This window comes from Parambassis ranga, chromosome 15 (genome assembly GCF_900634625.1).
Source record: "Parambassis ranga chromosome 15, fParRan2.1, whole genome shotgun sequence".
In the NCBI taxonomy this organism is placed as follows: Eukaryota; Metazoa; Chordata; class Actinopteri; family Ambassidae; genus Parambassis; species Parambassis ranga.
The window spans coordinates 14,452,354-14,472,472 of record NC_041035.1 but is presented as its reverse complement, the minus strand read 5'-3'; the positions used below and the strand labels follow the sequence as shown (position 1 = coordinate 14,472,472).

The 20,119-nt window shown below is 40.4% G+C and overlaps 2 protein-coding genes across 3 annotated transcripts in view; one reads left to right on the top strand and one right to left on the bottom strand.

The window, feature by feature from the left end:
- LOC114447156 (collagen alpha-1(XIX) chain) overlaps positions 1 to 4,747 on the top strand; it is an 86,631-nt gene extending 81,884 nt beyond the window's left edge. For both annotated transcript variants that reach the window (XM_028423268.1, XM_028423267.1), the window contains one exon: positions 1,415 to 4,747. In XM_028423268.1, the coding sequence (XP_028279069.1) occupies positions 1,415 to 1,515 (101 nt within the window). In that variant the 3' untranslated portion in view covers positions 1,516 to 4,747. The remainder of the gene's footprint in view (positions 1 to 1,414) is intronic.
- Positions 4,748 to 5,519: 772 nt separating this feature from the next.
- On the bottom strand, positions 5,520 to 17,660 carry col9a1b (collagen, type IX, alpha 1b). Its single transcript, XM_028423443.1, has 34 exons — positions 17,482 to 17,660; positions 16,793 to 16,876; positions 16,132 to 16,152; positions 15,736 to 15,798; positions 15,618 to 15,653; positions 15,455 to 15,517; positions 14,525 to 14,578; positions 14,125 to 14,160; positions 13,976 to 13,999; positions 13,823 to 13,876; positions 13,294 to 13,347; positions 13,025 to 13,057; positions 12,886 to 12,942; positions 12,739 to 12,792; positions 11,468 to 11,521; positions 11,310 to 11,363; positions 11,158 to 11,211; positions 11,024 to 11,077; positions 10,882 to 10,935; positions 10,735 to 10,788; positions 10,572 to 10,625; positions 10,001 to 10,045; positions 9,868 to 9,921; positions 9,728 to 9,781; positions 9,583 to 9,636; positions 8,920 to 8,991; positions 8,703 to 8,738; positions 8,555 to 8,599; positions 8,438 to 8,470; positions 8,184 to 8,330; positions 7,469 to 7,523; positions 6,378 to 6,566; positions 6,218 to 6,295; positions 5,520 to 6,079 (listed from the first exon to the last, which is right to left on the bottom strand). Exons 1-34 carry the CDS (start codon positions 17,590 to 17,592, stop codon positions 5,883 to 5,885), a joined length of 2,181 nt encoding a protein of 726 aa, XP_028279244.1. The 5' UTR covers positions 17,593 to 17,660; the 3' UTR covers positions 5,520 to 5,882.
- Positions 17,661 to 20,119: the final 2,459 nt, after the last annotated feature.

The following is a 20,119-nucleotide window of genomic DNA, read 5'->3' as shown; positions in this document are numbered from 1 at the left end:
ACCTGCCTACTAAAAGGAACATTGTGTACTTTTGGATGTCAACATTTCTGTTTCATCCTTTATTTGGTATCTCAGCATGCAGCGATAAACACAGGTTTCATATTGTGCTGTGGTACACCGATCAGAATTCCTCAGTGGCGAAAGTGGCATCCACTCTGTGAAAAACATTCCTGCTTGTTGTCCTTCAACAAAGGAACACAGCTAATGTGAACTAAAAAAAAATAACTCACCTTGTCCTGATAGAAGATGAGGAAGTGGGATTACCTCACTGACTTGCAGCCTGTGACAGTAGGAGTTTATCACTGAACCTAAAGTCACTCATCCTATCTATGTATGTGCATAATGCATGTGTGGGGCATAGGGACCTTAGCTGCAGCTCCTCTAGAGGGGATAGATCAGATCTGTTAAAAGACATCAGAACTAGAAGTGTATGCCGGTAGGAAGCACCCGCAGTACGACTGGTGGGAGGTTCGACTGAAACTCAGAAAGAGTTGGAATATACTTGAAAAACTTGCTGTGAGTGTGTAAGCTCCCAACTCTTGTTCCCCCTTCGTGCTTAGATTTACAAGTCCCTGTGCAGCTGAAGATTATTTTTGCCAACCAAAATTTCCACCATGTGGCCATCATAATAAAGGATAGCTGGTCCAATGTTCCCCTTGGACACATGGACACCAGGATTTATGACTCTTTAAAATTAAGCAGTACAAATCCAACATCAGTGATTGTCATGAGGAAGGAATATTATGTGAAAAGGGACCACAATGTCCATTAGCTGCCTTTGTCCTACCCTGATGTACTATGATGGTAATTAGACTTGAATGTGCTGTTGCTAAATCATGCCTGCCAGTGCATTAGGTCTCTCCTGTAGCCAATTAGCAGCTTTAAGCTAGGAGCAGCCATTTAAACTTGCTGCATGAGCACACAGGCCCAACAAATTGCAAACAAAACAATCAATTGTGATGGTTACGCACCGCTGATATATAAAGCACTGTGAACAATTTGTGTGAGAGCAGGTAATGAGTAGATGGATGCAGCGGTGATGGAAGGGGCAGGTTGTGTTTTCACATGTAAAGGACACTGACACTTTGCTCGGTACACACTGTAGAGCAGGCAGAGCTCCCTCCAGCTGTGACTGGTCTGACCGATGTGATGGACACCCCTGTGGCTGTGCAGCTGAGTTTTTCTTGAGGCTTATTAAGATGTGAAGGAGGGTGTTATCACTGGGTGTTGTATTTGTTGTGGAAAATGAGACCACAAAGCAACTGCTGGCTGGATGGGAGTATGGATGTATGGATGGAAGGATGGAGCCCTGTGTGCTCTGCCAAGTCACAGTTTTATCACCAATTTGAAGCTCCTCTGATGAAGTGCAGCCTGGCGTGGCAATTAATAATAGCTTATCTAATCCTCTGTCAAGGCCCTCCTGGGTTCAGTTCTCAGGGCCCTCCTGGCTCCCCCGGGCCCCGCGGACCTCCTGGGACATGTGACCCCAGTGACTGTCTTCTCCCTGCCTTATAAAGCCCTGATTGAGCGGTTCGGCCTGGTTGAAAGAAGAAGAAGCTCCGTGCGTTAGGATGGCGCCACTGCATCTCACCGCTTCCTTGGCTCTGGTTTATCAGACAGACTCACAGACCTCTTTTGTTCACTTTACAATGATATTTGGATGCCAGCCCCTTGAGGTTTTTATTATTTTGTTCTTTTTTCTGGGATTGCTGTTGGGTTTGTTTTGAATGTGACTAAGAACTTTTTGCTGTACTTTTAAGTTATTTTGTATTTTCATGTCCCCTACTGTGACATAATGCATTCCTTGTTAACTCTCAAGATGTCTTTCAAGACCATGAAATGACTTTGTTTTTGTCAAGCTTGATCCTGTTTGAAAACACAATCTTAATTATTTGTTTGCCTCTTTAATGGGCATGTCTATGCAGTCTTCTGTTCTTATCACTGAGCTGGCAGAAGGTACATCTCATGTTTCTGTGTGTGTGTGTGTGTGTGTGTGTGTGTGAGAGAGAGAGAGAGAGAGAGAGAGAGAGAGAGATTAGCTGAGTGAATTTTAATGTAGATGTGACAAAATAACAGATTTTCAAAACTCTTTATGCAACCAAAGTGCAGCAGATGTGTCTGATAACGAATGTATTTCAATAATGGTACTAATAAGTGCTAAAAGTGTACTAAATGTAGCATGAATTAGGAAGTAGATTTGTAAATTATCCTAAAATATATTTTTGTTTTCTTGTTATCGTCCCTCGTGACACATTTGCATTGTGTGTGATGGTCACTTCTCAGAACCTGCGGTGTGACAAAGGTTTTCACATGTTGGTACTGAGCGCTCATCATCAGTGAAGTTTGCCAAAGCTTTTATTACACAAGACAACTTACTGATACTGTTTATCTGGAGCTACATGTAAGACACATATCAGGGGTGGTTTGATAAGTTGCTGGCGTCACATAGAAGGAGACGAATGATGGTGACAGAAGAGCAACCAAAACATCAATGGAACAAAATCCACAGAATGTCCACAGTGGGGACAGTTTCCATACAGGAAGATGGACTATCACTCATTCATGTTATAAAAAAAAAAAACAATGATACATATGCAAAGTTTAAGATTGACTCCGTCTAACTTAGGTCACAAACTTATCAGTCACCTCTCATGCATCAAGGGCAGATTTTTTTTCCAGATAAAAAGAATGTACGTTAATGATGTTTCTGTTCAGTGAGTGTGACTCCTCATTTTATCTGTAAATATGTGTGTTTGTGTGAGTTTTTTCTGTCTAATGGGGCTTGTTAAGGGACCTGACAATATAATTATATAAGCAAGTTGTCACTAATGACACATTAGGGTTCTCAGTTACATCATCAATCATACATCGCTGCAAATGAAAACTGCTGTGTGTCTGAGATGATTGTTTACATGGTTTTGTGTACAGTATGATGATTCCTCTGGTTTATATGTATATTTTTGATTTTCAGCAACACAAGGGAAATCGGATTACTACACTACACTGTTTTTATCTGGTTGAAACATCATAAATAGACTTGAACGTTATTGTTGTTAGAACCGTTTCTACATCCTGGTTTTTTTTTTCACTTCACTGACCAACACTGTGTGTTACTGTATGTTGCTGGGTTTTTTTGGGGGGTGTATCTTAAGACTGGAGTTTAATTTATTTATTGCATCATTTTTAATGTTCTCACATGAAGGTTTTTGAGTCAATTTCACCTAAACAGGCATGAAAGTCTGGTTAATTTCCAAAAGCATGCTGCAGATTTGATAGAAAGTTTTGACAAAATGAACCAAAACTTTCTAATTAAACAATAAACTTTTTAAGAAAATCAAATTGGCCTGTAGTGTGAATTACTTCCCTCACACTTTTCATTTTGAGCTCTGTTTAATGAGACTTTGACTCAAAGGCTTTAATTTGACTTTTAAGAGTCCTGCTGTGATTAATGTTTGAACAGTTCTGTGGGTGTATCTGAACATTTTTTTTGAGACATTAAGAACTCACTTCTATCTGTATTTCTTCCTTTAAGATGTGTTTGACACTTTTTCTTCTGGTCTTTGTACTTTGCAGTCATCATGCTTCTTACACATGTAATTTATAACTCACATCCCACTCAGAAGCTGAAGAACTCTTTTTTTTCACAGCATGGTGGCTTGGAGTTTTATCTGTAGCTGATTTTATTTTTTTTTTATCTGTGTGAGAAGGTCTAATTTTAGGTGGTATATGGAATCAGATGTGTGCGGCTGACTTTCATTTGTGAGTTGAAAGAGCCCCCTGCTGGACATGTATTTATTTTCTTGTGCTTGTAATATGAATGGTAAACAATCTTTCCTTCAAGTTTACAAGCCACATAAAAATGCCCTCCTCCTCCTCCACCTCCTTCTCCTCCTCATCTTGGCTTCTGTCCTTTCAGTGCTCTCATTTTCATATTTGGTTTAATGGGTTCCCGTCTGAGACAATAACGCTGACCTTGACGAGATTCAAAATGAGACGAGCATGAACAAACTAAAGTGATCACAACTTTTTTGTTTGTTTGTTTGTTTGTTGTCTATTGATGAGAGCATCTCCCTCCCTGCATAATGAATTCAGCTTGAATTGATATTAATGTTCATCACTTTGTGCCTGACACAAAATGGCTGCTGATGTCACAGCTCACTTCACTACAAATTTGGAGCCATTTTATTCCACGTTTCTCCATCTAGTGAAAAGTGTCAGCCACCTCATCAAATGAATGTACCTAAAACAACAGTGTCGCTTTCAAGCATTCACATTTGTAACTGTAATACAAGATGAACTTTTTGCCACATTTAATCAAATGTTGTAAGTAAGCTTGTAATGAGGGGGGAATATGGATCAGCCTCTCAGCGTGGGCTCATGGATTAAAAATGTCTGCCTGCTGCTCTCACTGAAAACGCTCCTTTATAAGCTCTTGTCGTGCTGAGAGACTTTAATGTCGAAAGTCTTTGTTTTGTCGAATATCTACCTCACTCTTAGTTTGCCACATGTCTACATGATCACCTAAAGGAACAACAACAACAAAGCAACTGTTGCCTTTTACTGACAAAGCAACTGAAAACCTCATACACATACAGTGTGATGCAGTTCTGGATGCTGGCAGTAGTATCCACAGTAGCGTTGGTAAAGAACAGGGGCAGTTATGTTGCTGTTGTAGTGGGTGATCCGGTGTGTGGGTGGGTGGGTGGGTGGTTACCGGGTATCAGAGGTTATATTTTACACTTTTTATTGCAGCATCTTTTATTTACACTGATTAATGACATCTGCCTTACACGTGTGCAATAAATGTTACCCACTGCTTTATTTCTGGTGTTGTGTTGTATTTTCTGCACTAACACAGCCTCCATAATGGTTGATGTTCATTGCTAAAGGAAAAAAAGGCATGAAAGTACTGTGCTAAAGTCTAATTTAATAACAACACGTTCTTTTATTTATTTTTTTCTCATTTAATTTAAATGCTAAAGTGATCTGGAGCTTTTTATCAAATTAGGATGTTGTACATCTTAAATGTGCAAAACAAGATTAGGTGGTAATTTAATAACATTACTGATACTTATCACAAACTCTGTCATCAATATACAAAATAAATTAACACTGCATGTGTTGGTTTATATATTTGTTTTTATATTAATGAGGGTGAACCCTCATCCTTTAATCTCCATCCATGCACAGCTGTACAATGAGGCAAAGTCTCACATCAGATGGTTTTGTAGGAAATATAATTAACCACATTTCAAACATTGTTTTTTTTTTACAGATTTACAAACATACACTGAAGTCAGTGTGACTTGATGACATTTCCATCCTCTCTCATTTTTATTTAGAACTGCAAAGCAGTCAGACATGTACAAAATATATTTTAAAAAAAAAAACAAAACTAGACTGGTTTGAGCAGATATATCTTTGGTACATTATCACAAAGAAGACATGATAATTTAAACAGGCACTTTTAACTAAAACCAAAATCCTGATCCTGATTTGCTTTGGCTGAGAAGTAGAAAAGGCTTTTTATGAACCAAAACACTGGCAGACAAGGAGAGTGGGATAAACGTTTCCGGTCACTTCATATCATTTCAGAAATGTGAACACAATCCTTAAAGTATCAACACATCTTTCAGAAAAATAAACACACTGGAACAAGCTGGAGTAGCATAAAAACAATGCTTTGTGTGTTTTTTATGACTCAAAGTGGCTGCCTCCTTATGATGGAGATGTGGTTGGCATAAAAAACAACCCTCACAAGACTAGAGGTTAATGTATCAAAGGCACCATGCCAGCCACAGCCCCTGGGAAGAATGTGTGAAAAATGTTGTGTGCTCAGGGGAGATAATCCAACAGTCTTTCTGTCTCTGCCAGAGTGTCTTTTAGTTCCCTGCAGGTCCCTTCACATCCAGAGATTGGTGGGCAGCCCCTGCCTGGAGGTTGCAGGCTGAAGGGTCACAGTAACCATTAGGACCAGCTGCACCAGGTGGCCCAGGCACACCAGCCTGTCCAGGAACACCAGGAGGTCCCCTTTGCCCGTCCCGACCCTCCTGTCCGTAGCCAGGTTTACCCGGCTCCCCTGTGATCACAGAATGAAGCTGTAATTAGTTGCTGGATTTAAAGTATAGAGTGAAAAAGTGAATACTGTTTTATTCAGGCTTTACAAATGTGCAGCTGCCCTTAAAGTTAGACAAGCAGATGCACACAGTGTACTCACCAGGAAGTCCAGGAGGTCCTGGTTGACCTTTAGGTCCTCTCACTGTGGGCCCTCTGGACCCTCTGTCTCCCATTTCACCTGGAACATGATTATATAATGAAGCCATGTTGAATTCTGTCACCTCCATCGTCACTGCAGAGACTGGCAGTATATTTATTACCCTTGGGTCCTTTCGTTCCTATCTGTCCTGGTGGCCCTTTTAGTCCCGGAAGGCCTCTTGCTCCAGCCTGCCCAGGGAAGCCATTGTCCCCCGGAGTCCCTTGAGGCCCTGGAGGTCCAGGTTTCCCAGGTAAACCACGTATGCCAGACTCTGGCCTCCTTAAACTAGCAGCTAACTGAGCCAGCTGTTCTGTTGACAGAATGAGGATTATTACATAGGAATCTGGCACAGTTTGGCATGTAACATGTCTGAACAGCTGCGGTTGATGGTTGTCAAAGGGGTTTTTAAGACGTAACACTTTTAATAAATTATGCTATGGCATATGAAGGTTTATTTCTGAAAGCCCAGAGCATTTCGTGTAGAGGGAAGTGAGCCAACAGCTCTTGTACTGAAGCTCTTGAGTAGTGAGGTGAAACAGTGGTCACAATTTCCCTCAAGCCTTTCCTGTTTTCCAACATGTTTCTATAGAAGCTCAGTACATTACGCAGATAAGAGATGATAATCTTTAGTTCAAGCAATCAGCAACAATACATTTATGTTCATGGTGCAAAGAATCTAATATTAATCTCCTGTGGCTCCCCGCTGCATGGTATTTGCACTTATAGATTCCAGTTTTCTGGTTCCTGATGAAAAATCATGCAGTGGCTGTTTGACTGTTCCTTTTTTTTTAAGACTTCCTTTCCAGGCAGACTCTTTGCTTGGAGCAAAGGAGCGCAGGTCTGCTGGAGGTGAAATTAATTTTTCAGCACATGGGGTATAAAAAAGTCATGAGTCTAGGAGATGAGTTGTGAAGACGTAAGAGCAAAAGAATGAAGAGAACAGAGGTTGTGACTTCAGTGAAACATTTCTAAAGCTCCGAGGAGGAATCTTTCATCCATCAAATAAACAAAGGCTGAAGCTTATTTCATGTTTTGGTTATGAGACCTTCCCTGTTTGAACTTCACAGTATTCAGCATCCACCCAGATCAATGAGACTATGGTGGGGCGGCTCTATGTGTGGTTGTGTAATGAGGCATTGTGGGAAATATTAAAGTCATGAAATGAGGCACAGAGGAATGATAAATGGGGTCAAAGGCCGATCATTTTCTTACCTTGCATGACTCGCATGCAGACTTGTTTGATGTGCTGATCACTTGGCTCTTTGCCCTGGAAGGAAGAAAAATACTTAATAAATTTTAAGAAAATGTCCAAAACATTTATGTAAAGAGTCCACTGTCATGTTAGATGAAAACAGCACTCCTCCATTTTTAAAGATGTCAGAGGTGGAAGTTAAAAAAAATCATAATATATTACCAAAAATGACATCATTGTATTATTAATAGTGTGTTACTGTTATGGCTGCAGGAGGTGCAGCTAGTTTAAAGTACTTTATATCTAGAGACAGTGGATACATTGGTTTTAAAGCCTACTTGAAATTTTGTAGATACAACCATTTCCCCTTACAGCAGTACAGGATGTGTTTTACTGATCCTTTTGCTTGCTTCCCCTGCAGGGAGGCCAGAGTGCCAGCAGGCTAGGGGCAAGTGAGGATTCAGTTCATGAAGTGGGTGCAAAATAACTTTGAATTTTAAAAGAGCAGTCATTTTTTCCTAAAGTTATAATGATAAAGCATTAAAAGGCACAAATGAATTTAATTCAAAAATCTCATTAATCAATGAAAAATCACCATTTCAAATGTGATTGTACGTATGTAGTAGTAGTAGTAAGTATTGAACTGTGATCGATTTCCTTTGGACAAGGTGACTCTTAAATCTTTCCCATTTTGTCCTCATAAACTTCTCTCAAAGTGTTCTCTCTTGGCTTTACCGCAGGACCCTGGGACCCTCTGACTCCAGGTAGACCCCTGTTCCCCTGCATGCCCCGAGGTCCAGGTGTGCCGGGAGGCCCCTCAATGCCAGGCTGACCTCGAGTTCCCTCAGGACCTCTCTTGCCAGGCTCGCCAGGGTTTCCAGTCTAGACATAAAACAAGAATATAATTATTATAAAAGTGCAGCACAGTTTCTATAGTTTGAAAGGAACAGCAAGATGACATAAGGTGAAGTATATGTGTTTGAACTCACCTCTCCTTTAGCACCAGATTCTCCAGGTTCACCCTATAAATACAGAGTAACTCTAGTAATGGTACTCTGGTACACTTGAACAGGTCAAATTCATTTTTTACAGTTAATGTAACTTACAACATCTCCTTTGTCTCCAGCATCTCCTTCATCACCTTGTTCACCCTATGAAAAAACAGTTTGTAAATACTTTATGCATCTGCTTCTTATTCAAATGTAGGATTTTGCTGTATCATTATTATTATTATGAGCTGTCAGGATTTCATACCTGATCTCCTTTGGGTCCAGCTTCACCACGTTCGCCCTGTAATTAACAAAAAAAATTATCATTAAATGCCGACTTAAAAATAAAATAATAAATAATAAAATATGTGATTTGTCCACACTAGAGGGAGCTAATGAGCTGTTTTTCATTAAGCATCTTATTCTCATAGTTTAAAACAACAGTCCTAAAAAATGTCCCTCTGAATGTGTTGTTTTCTTACCCTATCTCCTTTCACTCCAGGAAGGCCAGAAGGACCAGGGAGACCAGGAAGACCAGGGTCACCTTTAGGTCCCTGCAATAAACAAACATGAGAAGAGACACATAAACAGGATTAACCTTTAAGAGATGTTTATTTTAAAGCAATTTAATAAAGCGCTAAATAATAGTGCAGAAATTGCTACAAGTCATAGTAAATAGCTACAGTTTAAAAGCTAACATGCTGTGCTCCTAATTAGCTTTTTAAAAGCTTAGCATCACCAGTTATTCTCTCAGGCATGTTTTTGTGTGCCATTCTCCCTTTGATCGTAAGCGACTATCTGAGGAATGCCAGGAGAACAGAGAGCCCTTTCAGCCTGCTGCTTAGTCTCTCCTTACTGTGAAAATAGAACTCATGTGAGATCCAGTCTCAGCCTATTCTCTGAGACATTCCAGTGAAACAACAGCCAGGACTAGAGACTTTCTGGCTGCACTCATATTAGTTTATTTGAGTCAAAAAAGGCTAATTACTGTTTAGTACTTCTTCTTGTAGATGTATTCTTTGGTAGGTTTTCTATTAATTGCCACCAATGATCACTGGATTTTCAGGCTTTTAGGACGTGTGATCAAAAAACTCAATAAATTAAATTTAACCACACATTCTACAGCTCATGTGTTGATGACTTACCCGGGCCCCTGGCTTTCCAGATGGACCCACAGGGCCTTGCTCTCCTATATCACCCTGTAGAAAATAGGAAAAAATGACAGTTTATACAATGATTACATACAAACAAAACTTAAACCCAGGATTTAAAAAAAACAAAAATACTCACAGGCTCACCAATGGGTCCAACAGGTCCGACCTCTCCCTGTTCTCCACGCTCACCCTGTGGTGTGACAGTAATAATGATACAATTATGCACACACAATAACAGGTGACAAATATACATATGTCTATTCTGCTCATACTTACAGATTTGCCTGCAGATCCCATTGTTCCAGGGAGACCTGGCTGGCCAGCATCACCCTGAACAGAAACAAAATGGCTTTCAATTTGGAGACATTTGAGAAAAATAAAACATTTAACAGCTGATCAAGCAAACAACCTTAAGCCCGCCCAAGCCTTTTGGTCCAGGTACACCAGGCAAGCCCTAAAAAACAGAGAAAACATATTAAGAGACACAACAAAAACAAAAATAGAACATTTTTTCTGTCATTCCCTAAAATAAAATGAGAAGCACTGGAGGATAAAGGCAGGTTTAGTAGATACAAATATAACTGTTCCAGCTTTTGTCCCAGATAAGCTTAAGGCAATAAAAGCAGCCTCAGAGCAGACAATGACTTCTACTGCAGCTGCAAAGTCTTTCATAACCAGTCACGTTAACCTGCTGATTCTCATTAGAGCCTGTCATTAGACAGATCACACATGAGAGGATTAAAACATTCTGCCTGAGGAAAAAGCATTTGTACTTCATAATGTTATTAAATACAGAGTTTTGTGGGATGTTTGCTAGAAATACAATCCACACAATGTAGGTCAGCTTTATAAAATACACAACACAACAACATTCCTCTGAGCTGCTTGTTACTGCACCACAGATGTGGAGATGAAGGGTTTACTCAGGTGAACTCCAATCAGAGTCAGTTTGACAGTTGCAGGTCAAAGGTCATACTCACAGGAAGCCCCTGCAGTCCAACCTCTCCAGGAACCCCTGGTTTCCCAATGGTTCCCTACAGGGAAGAAGAAAACATGAAGACACTTCTGCTTCCATCAGCAAAACAGACAAGCCTGCTTCTTTTTTTTTAAATTAGAAATAAAGAAATGAAAGTAATGCTTTACTTTTCCTCCTGGCATTCCAGGGATACCCTCACGACCATCCACGCCTGGTAAGCCCTGGAGATAAAAAGGAGGGAGTGCAATGTGTTGTTTGCAGACTGTGTATCTGACAAACCTGGGATTATTTGTTATTATTGATCAGACACTCACAGCCTCTCCTTTGGGACCTGGAAGGCCTGTGATTCCTCTTGACCCTTGAACACCCTAAACAACAAAACAACAAAAGTCCATTCACAACATCAACCATCTATTGTTGTAATTATCATAATAATGAGTCTGTGTGTTGACCAACCTTTTCACCTGCAGGTCCAGGCTCACCCATCACACCTCTCTGGCCTTGGTCCCCCTGAAATATTACAATAAATAATATACAGCTCATGTTATGTGTACACAAAAAGCACATTTGTAGTGAGGGGACACACTTACTGTTGCCCCAGCAACACCCTGGGGACCAGGATCCCCATCAGGTCCTCGTGCCCCCTAACAGAAAACAAAGTTTTAGTCTAATCTGTTCAAACAATACACAGCAGGAAGAAGGGTCTGATATATATACTGAAAATGTGGGAGGCAGCACTAACCATCTCCCCCTTGCTGCCCATCATTCCTGTGGCTCCCCGAATTCCCTGAGATCCCTGATGTAATCAGATGTAAAAAGATCCAACAGGTGCATTATTGACCAGATAAAGTAAACTGTAAAGCAAACTTAGGCTGTAATGTAATAAATACAGAATCTAACCGTTGGTCCTTGTGATCCAACCTCCCCTGTGGCTCCCTGGTCTCCCTCCTCACCCTGAGAGAGAGAGAGAAAAAAAGCGGCATCATGCATCAGCATGAAGTTAATTAGCCAAAATCCCAAGAGTAAAGCCACCTCCCAGCACATGAAGCCATGGCATCCCAGAAGTGCTGCTTTTATCCTCTGTGTGTTTGTTAGAAAACGAGGCTGGGCCTTCTAAAAAATATTATCTATCCATTTTTTAATAGATTGCAAATGGAGAAAAAAGTAGACAAGCATTTTAATCCAACTAACTGTTTTCCAGCTTTCTAAATGACACAATACCTGAGGAAGCACATCCACTACAGTAGATAGGTGTTCAAAGTCTATGAGGGTATGCACATTTAGTAATAACTTAGGCAGTGTATCCTTTTAAATGTTAGAAATTATTGTGATACTTGATACTCAAGTATCACAATACAGTGCAGAGAAACAGGTCAACAGTTGTTTACACCACAGAAGAAGAGAGGGTTGGAGGTCTGATGAAATATTCTCATTGTTCTGTTGGAACAGTGTTTTTTACTCTTCAAAGAGAGAAGAAAGTCAGGCTGGCTTTTCAATCATTAAAAAACCAAACCAAAACAATCGTTAGGGTTAGATTTTTAAGTGAAAAACAGATTATTGCCAAACAAAGCTGAATTACAGCTACATTTATAATTTCTGCAATCATATGAAAATGCAAAATCTACTACAAAAAAGGGACAAAGACATTCTTCTTTAGTATCATGAAATAATAAGCCCCATCACAACATATGGTTATTCTATTGTTAACTGTGAATATCCTTCTGTTTGTGAATGGAAGGCGGGCAAAAGGCCCCTCAAATGAAGCTTTCAGTGAAGGAGAAAATCATTCTCAGGGACAGAGTGCAGACTGACAGTAAATCATCTCCCGGCATGGGGTGATAAAGGGAGATAGGCCCAGACTCATTTCCATTTATATAGTGCATGGACACATTACAGGGAGAGGGGGAGTTGTGCTTGAACATCATTTCAAATAAATCATCCAGCGTGCATCACAAGGAGTCGGAGGAATTACACTCAGGCTTGTATCGCTGGAAATAGAGCAGCACTAATAATCAAATTCAAAGTTTTGGGAATTCCTTTTTTCATGTGAAAGTCGTGCATATTTCTTTGTAATGTAGAATGCTGTGGTGTGATATTGGTGTCTTGCAGTAGTTATTTATGCAATTTTAGCAGTTTAACACCGCAAATGTTTCAATGAATAGAAGGTTTACCTTGTGTCCTTGTTTTCCTGGTTCTCCTGCTTCACCTTTTACACCTTTGTGGCCCTGGAGAAGGCAGAGAATAAATTGAGCTCCAATTAAACAAAATATCTTTTGGGACTTTGTGAGCTTAGACAAAGATTACTGCCTTCTATTCACCTTCATTCCAGGAAGGCCGGGATGTCCTGATGTCCCAGGTGGACAGGAGTTTGGACACTAAACAACAAAATCCAAAAAATTAGAATGTGTTGCTGACATTTGATGCTCTTTCATAAAATAAGAGAAGTATTTTTTTTACCAGGTCGGCACTGCCCTGCATTCCAGCTGCACCCTGAAATTAAAGTAAAGTTAAAACATTTTCATGCCTGGAAGTTATCAGCATCATGATGTGTTGGAAGAGACTAAAAAAAGAAGAGTAATATGTGCTGCGGTTGCATCTCTAATAAGCTCAAATTAATTTCATGCTTATATCATGCTACTCTCCCTGTAAAATCCAAGGTTACAAACATTAAATGACACAAACATTAGCAGATCTTTTCACATGCCAGATGAAGCGTCCTCACTTACTCTGGGCCCTGTTGGTCCACGTGGTCCCTGAGGCCCTCTCACACCCATGGCCCCCTGTGGGAAAAGACATAAGGTGTCAAAACCAACACAACACACACCTTATATTACAAGCTTTCACTGTGAACACATCCATATGTGCAAATGCTAAATTAATTTGAGCATACGGCAGCTTGGTCAGAGGTTTTTATGTTGCCACAGCCTTACATAATTTCACAATTTCCTTAGAAAACGTAAAAATTTAAATGTTTAGGGTCCTTTTGTCACACCTTTTATCTTATGATGCCTTCATAATGGTGGAGGAGTCTTAATGTAAACAGGCTTCAGTGATGCCAAATTATCATCCAACCAATGTGGTTTCAGTATGACCTAAAAGTCTAGTTGTTTCAGCTCAGACTAACTTGACCTTTTTATCCCCTCCAGCACATGAACACATGTGTGTTCTGTGGCCAGTGGCCAGTGGCTGCTCACCACCTCTGCAGTGCTCATGTTTGTAGTATTTGATGCTACATTTTTAAATACAACTACTTACAGGCGGTCCACCTTTTCCAACTTCACCCAGAAGTCCTCCAGGGCCCGGTGGTCCCTGTGCAAAGTCACATTTTTATTTTATTTAGTATTATTAAAACAAAAAGAATTAAACACTATTCTGGTATTGATTGTGGAACATAAACAAATCACTTACAGGGGGTCCATCTGGCCCAACACCCTAAAGAAACATAGAGTGTAAATCATAGAATTTAGTGAACACTACAGTAAATGTAAACAGCTTCTAGATTATGTGATTTCCACACTGATTCTTGCACTCATGTTTAGAGAGAAAATGCTACTCACAGCTGCTCCACGAGGTCCAGATTTTCCAGGTTCTCCCTACCAAAAAAAGACGACCATATCCATTACATAAACAGGCACTGGGACACAGACTGAAATACTGTGTTCAGGTAAAATTGAGCTGTGACTCTGCAGACAGTCCGAATTAACATTCCTCCGGCTCATCACATGACTGAGCTGGGCACACTTGACCCAGCAATGTTTAGCTTAATGAGGAGTGATGTTGGGGCTTCATGCCCCACGGAGATTACACAGAAGACTTGTAGGATTAAGTCTCATTTGTCATGAAAAATTGGTTTATGCACTGCAGCTCTTGCTGCCATGCCAAAAACTGGACAGCAGCTTGGCAACATTTTGCTGACAGTCTCTGAAGCAAGAAAGCAAAGGCTCATTAGTCACTCACTTTCTGTCCGGGGGGACCGTCAGGCCCAGGATCTCCGACGGGGCCGGTCAAACCCTGCAGAGAAGAATTAGATTAACAAATCATGTATACTCAAGGATGCAATGTCTTTCCCCCTTCCTGCCAATGTTTTAAAATACATCATCATAATATAATGATACATGTGTGGAGGAATCCCATGTATCCACAAATTGATAAATTTGACTAAATCATGTTTCAGTGTATGCTGCACTTGGTGCTCATCTATCACACTGAAATTAAAGGTCAGCATAAGAGCATGCCATGACGTCCACAGGGTGGTGTTCAACTTAACAGGCACACAGAAAAAGTCAGGGTAGAGGGCAAAATGCTCTCACAAGCAGAGGGAAACATTCCTCTGGCTTATTTCAAACAAGTGCACTGAAAGAAATCATTCCACACTGATTTGAGGATTCTCAACAGGAGATACCAACAGTGACCAGCCAACAAGGCTCCCATTGTATTCAGGATCCTGGTAGGCAATGGGTCACAGTGCAAAAGAATATGTTTATGTTGAATTACAAAGAAAAAACCTGTTATGGTTTAAATTTTTGTTGGAAAAATTCAGCCTGGCAATAACATCAATATTATGTTTGGATATTTTTCTAACCCTCCTATAAACTCTGGAAGAAGCTAAGGTTAATTACATTTCACATGATACAAAGGAAACCTGTTTTTTGTTGTTTTCCATCCTGCCAACTGAATTCCTCACATTTTTGTACACATTTCCTCAATCGTATGCTTAATCTGAGATTTCACTGATCACTCTACAAAACAAGATTGGCCTATATAGTGGGAGGACCTCATTTTTTACTGCCCCACCCCCTTTGCATGTCTCAGGATAGCCTGTTGGCCTCATCACAGCGAACAATGCAGTGAACACTAGTCATGTAATATAAAATATTAAACACTCACATCATTCCCAGGAATTCCAGGTAGTCCTGAGGAGCCTGGTTTACCTGCATCTCCATCGGGTCCCTGCAAACAAAGGTCCCACACACACACACATACTATTAAAGCTCTGCAATGAAAAATAATGCACCATACAAACAAGGTTTTAATGAAATGTATTAGTTACAGAAGGGCCATCCTCGCCATCTTCTCCCCTTTCCCCCTGAAACAAAGGAGATTTTAATGAGACTCAAGTAGTGATATTTTTGTCTCATGTGGACAATATAACAGAACAGAGGACTTACAGCAACACCATCAATTCCTGGGACACCTGCAGGTCCAGGGGGGCCAGGGGTTCCTTCAGTCCTCTGTGTAAAACCATAAAAAGATTAATATAAGAATAAGAAATTACTTACACTTAATTTCTTAGTATATTGTTACACAGACAATATGACGAACAGGTGCATGTCTATATTTCATAGTGAATAAAGGGCTATTTCTGGACCACTGATATCACTTGTAGCTTATAAACATAGTATATTTCTCCTTTTATATATATTTCCAGCAATCCAACAAAAAGTTTAAAAAATAATTTTCCCAGGAAAAAAAAAGTTTAATGTTACTTTTTCCAAAGTTAATAATTTACATTTGAACACAGCAGGCAAAAGATGCTGTTAGTTGGTATCAGCATTATCACTCACCTGTACCGCTGTCACATCAGTCTAGACAAAAAAAAGAGAGAACAGATACAGACAGAAAAAACATAATGAGTCTTACTTGAGAAGAGCAAATGAGGACAAGCTGCAGAAGCAGCACCAGAAACGGCCCCTTAACTCCTGGGGCCCCGGCCATGATCTCCCCGTGTGCAGGAAAGGTAAAAGTTGTAGTCCTTTCTCTGGGATTTGTTGGGTTGAAGGAGCCCCCAGCAAAACAAACCCAACTGAATCCGCTTCAGCTATGAGACCGTCCGGGGTCCCATAACCATCAGGGGCTCATGTATATTCATACAATGACTGTGGGATAGGAGGGTTTGCTGGGGGACACCAAGGGGAGGAGCCACACAGCAGATTCCACCAATAGGGAGGATCAGCGGGTCATTTAACCTCTGCTATGACTCAAAGTGATTTAATTCATTCTATATTGTAGGTGTGACAAGTTTATCTTTGCACTTTCCTTAAAAGCATTTGAGAGGATGACAATATGTGGTGAAAATTAATGATACTGATCTTTTCTGCATGATTTCTGTGGATCAATGTGGAAGCTTCTGTGTCTAAATAAGTTAATATGTTTATTTTATCTTTATTTAATTTGTGGCCTGATTCCAAAATAGATTTTCAGTCATTATGTTGTTGTTGTTCTTACCGATGTCCTGGCTGGGAGGTCAAAACAAGCCTCTGTCCGTGCTCGCGTTATGTTGCAGTGAATCAGCATCGACTGGAGTTCAAACTTGGTAAATGAACAAAATAATGTAATAAATCAGCACATCATTGCAACACATGTTCAGTGATCACAGATGAAACCAAGTTAAGACAAAAACAGATGATGTCAGAAGGCATTTGCATGATAATTCGGTTACACTAATACTAATGAGCATCTTGAATTTGGAGCCTTTGTGTGTAACTGTGCATAACAAAGGCTAACACGCACAAGTGAAACCATGCAGTGTGGTTCTGCAGGAGCCTACACAGCTCATGTTCTTCACCAGAACATGCCACAAATTCCACATATTTGTCACTCTGGAATTCTCATAGTTTTTGCACATTGTGTCCCAAAGGAAACCCATACAGAGAAAATCCCCTGCGTCAGGTGAGGGTGGACACGCAAATCAGAAATTTAAGCTTTAAGGAGGTTAAAAAACAAAGGATGTAATAAAATGAAAGGTCTCAAGTCTCACTAAAAATGGCAAATAATCTTGTCTAGTATAGGTCTGGTGCTTGTAACAGTTTGTTCTTTCTATCAGTGGCATATTTTTGCACCCCTAGATGATATTTTTGTGGGTGTGACAGTGGGTGAACTTTCAGCAGCTTTGTTCAGAGTGATAATAGACCTACCGGAATTGCCATGACTGGGTTGTCCTTGAGCTTTCCTATCAAAGTGAAACCATCCAGGCTGACTTTTTGTCGTGGAGGGATATTCTGAGAACCAATCATGACACAGTCCATGTAAAGAGCCACAGACTGCCTGCTGATCTCCAGCAACACTTTGTGCCACTGGTCATTGAAAAGGACACCCAGGTGGCTGAAGACAACAGTCTGCCTCCCGGTGTTCACACCTGTGAAGGTAAACTCCAGAGACCTGGATTCCCCATTGAGTGTGACAGCCAGCTGCTCGTTTCCGTTCATATCCTGCATTTGCCAGATATTCCACTTTTTTTTAATGGTGTTGCCACTCATGCGCAGTACAGCCACAAACGCAAACTCCTCCGGGAGACCCAGTGGGTACGCTGATCTGAAACAGAGAGGATAAACCCCCAGTTTTAAAAGTCTTCTGTAATTCTACGGTCAAATTGTATATAAATCTCCTTTTGTGAGGCATCATTCAAAGTTTAAGGAGAATGGTTGAAGGACACAGGTGACACAGACAAGGTTAGTCTGTGATGTTCAGGACCATGGACAGGGTAAAGGGTGTTATATCAGCTTTACCACTAGGTGTCGACGTTCGCTCATGCATTTTAACTCACTGCAGCTTACCTTGTGTTGATTCTGAAGTTAAAAGCTGGGCCTATTTGATAAGCAACATCCCGGGGAGATGGCCCAGCGACCTTTTTAACAGTGCCTCTTCTTGCCAGCTCAGCGATGTGGAACTGGGACATAATGTAGAAACCTGAAGGTACAGGCAGAGGTCTTACAACTCTGGGTCTAACTGATGCTTATGCATGATCAGGAGAGTATAAAGTGTATAGTAGTAATATTACTACAGCAATGTAATCTCTTTTTGGCAGCTGCAGCATTGATATATTGTATTTTAATGTAACGTTTTGAAACTGCACCTGGGAAACGATCTTGTCCGATGTTGATCTGGGGGCACACAGACTGCTGCTCTATATGAATACTAACTTGAGGTGAAAACCTCACAGCTGCAAGGTGGAGAAAGAAAGAAATGTCTTAGTGGATGGTATGTGTATGTGTGTGTGTGTATGTCCTGTAGGGAGGGAATAAAAGCTCAGTGTTTGAAAAGCTGCACCACGGCCTTGAATAAATATTAGACTATCTCTGTCTGTTTGTGGCTTCCTCTTTAACACGTAGGCTGTGGATTTGCCCACTTTGCACATCTGGAGAGGAAGTTAGGTCTTTATCAAGTCTTAATGAACAGTTCCCAGACAAGAGAGTTTCCTTTTTCTGTTGTATTGTATTACATATTTGCTCTGACTGATGCTGATGCAATAATCCATGTTATCATTTCATGCCATGTTAAATCTTTATACATGCCCACACAGCTGGACACCCTGACCTGTTGTTGGTACACAGAGCCACATACAGGAGAAATGTCATAAAAATATAGACAATATAGATAAGAACACAATGTGTACAGAGGTAAGACAAAAGCCTGTAAACACCTCATGGAAAAGAAATGATAATAATATGTGCACCATAGTTCAAAAAGTAGCATCATGCACATACATAAAAGAATAAAGACAATACTGAGAAACTGCACAGGGAAACTGCTCAACTAGGAACATGATTAATTAATGTGTAGACACTGCTAACCGAACATGACTCATGGTTTCAGCAATGCGCTGCGCTGCTAATTTTGTTACTCCAAGACTGAAGTGTGTGTTGTGGTTGTTGAGGTCGGCATTATTTGGTTGGTCTTTAGTCATTGTTATCTCAGCAATAACACCTTGCAGTGCTGAGGATTACTTACTCTGAGAATGGAGTCCTGTGCAAAGATACTGTGGGATCACATAGCAGCAGCACAGTGAGTACAGGAGGATATTTCTGGAATGTAATCAGAAGTGGAAGAAGAAACTCTTAACCTCACTGACATCACTCTGAGTAAGAAACAAATTACTGTCACTGCATAATTAAAACTGAACGACTGTACTGCCATAAATTACATGTCTCATTACTCACATAGTCATTACTAAGTAAATGACTTACCTTTTGACTCCACTCATTTTATTGCTTGATCTGAAAACTGAAAGAAAAAAATACACCTGCTGCTGGACTGATCTCTTGGCATCAACAACTGAAACTTCAAGTCCCAGAGAGAGACCTCTTATAGGCTTGACTGTTGTCATTCATTTGGGGGAGGAGGGGGTGAGTCAACAGTCAACAATGTCAACTTTGCATTCTGCCAGAGTTCTCCTACCCCAACCTAGGATTTAACCCAGGCCCAAAGCACATCTTTACAATACTGTGTCCATTTGAAGCTCTATCATATATGCGATGTGTAACACAAGTCAAAATGTAAATATAGCTCTGAAAAAGATACAGTTAAACCACGGGTTTCATTTTCCCAGCATTCTTGAGGTCCACTACAGAGGTCCACTACATTCTCTGTCATCTCTATGGTTGCATGGTATTCAGACTTCAAGGGATGCTGGAAACAACATTTAAACCAGGGTTTGTTCTGTCAGGCAAAGATATACCAAGGAATGCATTTGCCAAGAAACTGGGCTGATTATGAATGAACACCCCAGCTACATATTTCCTCCCTGTTTATGATAATTAAACTGCTTGGCCTGTA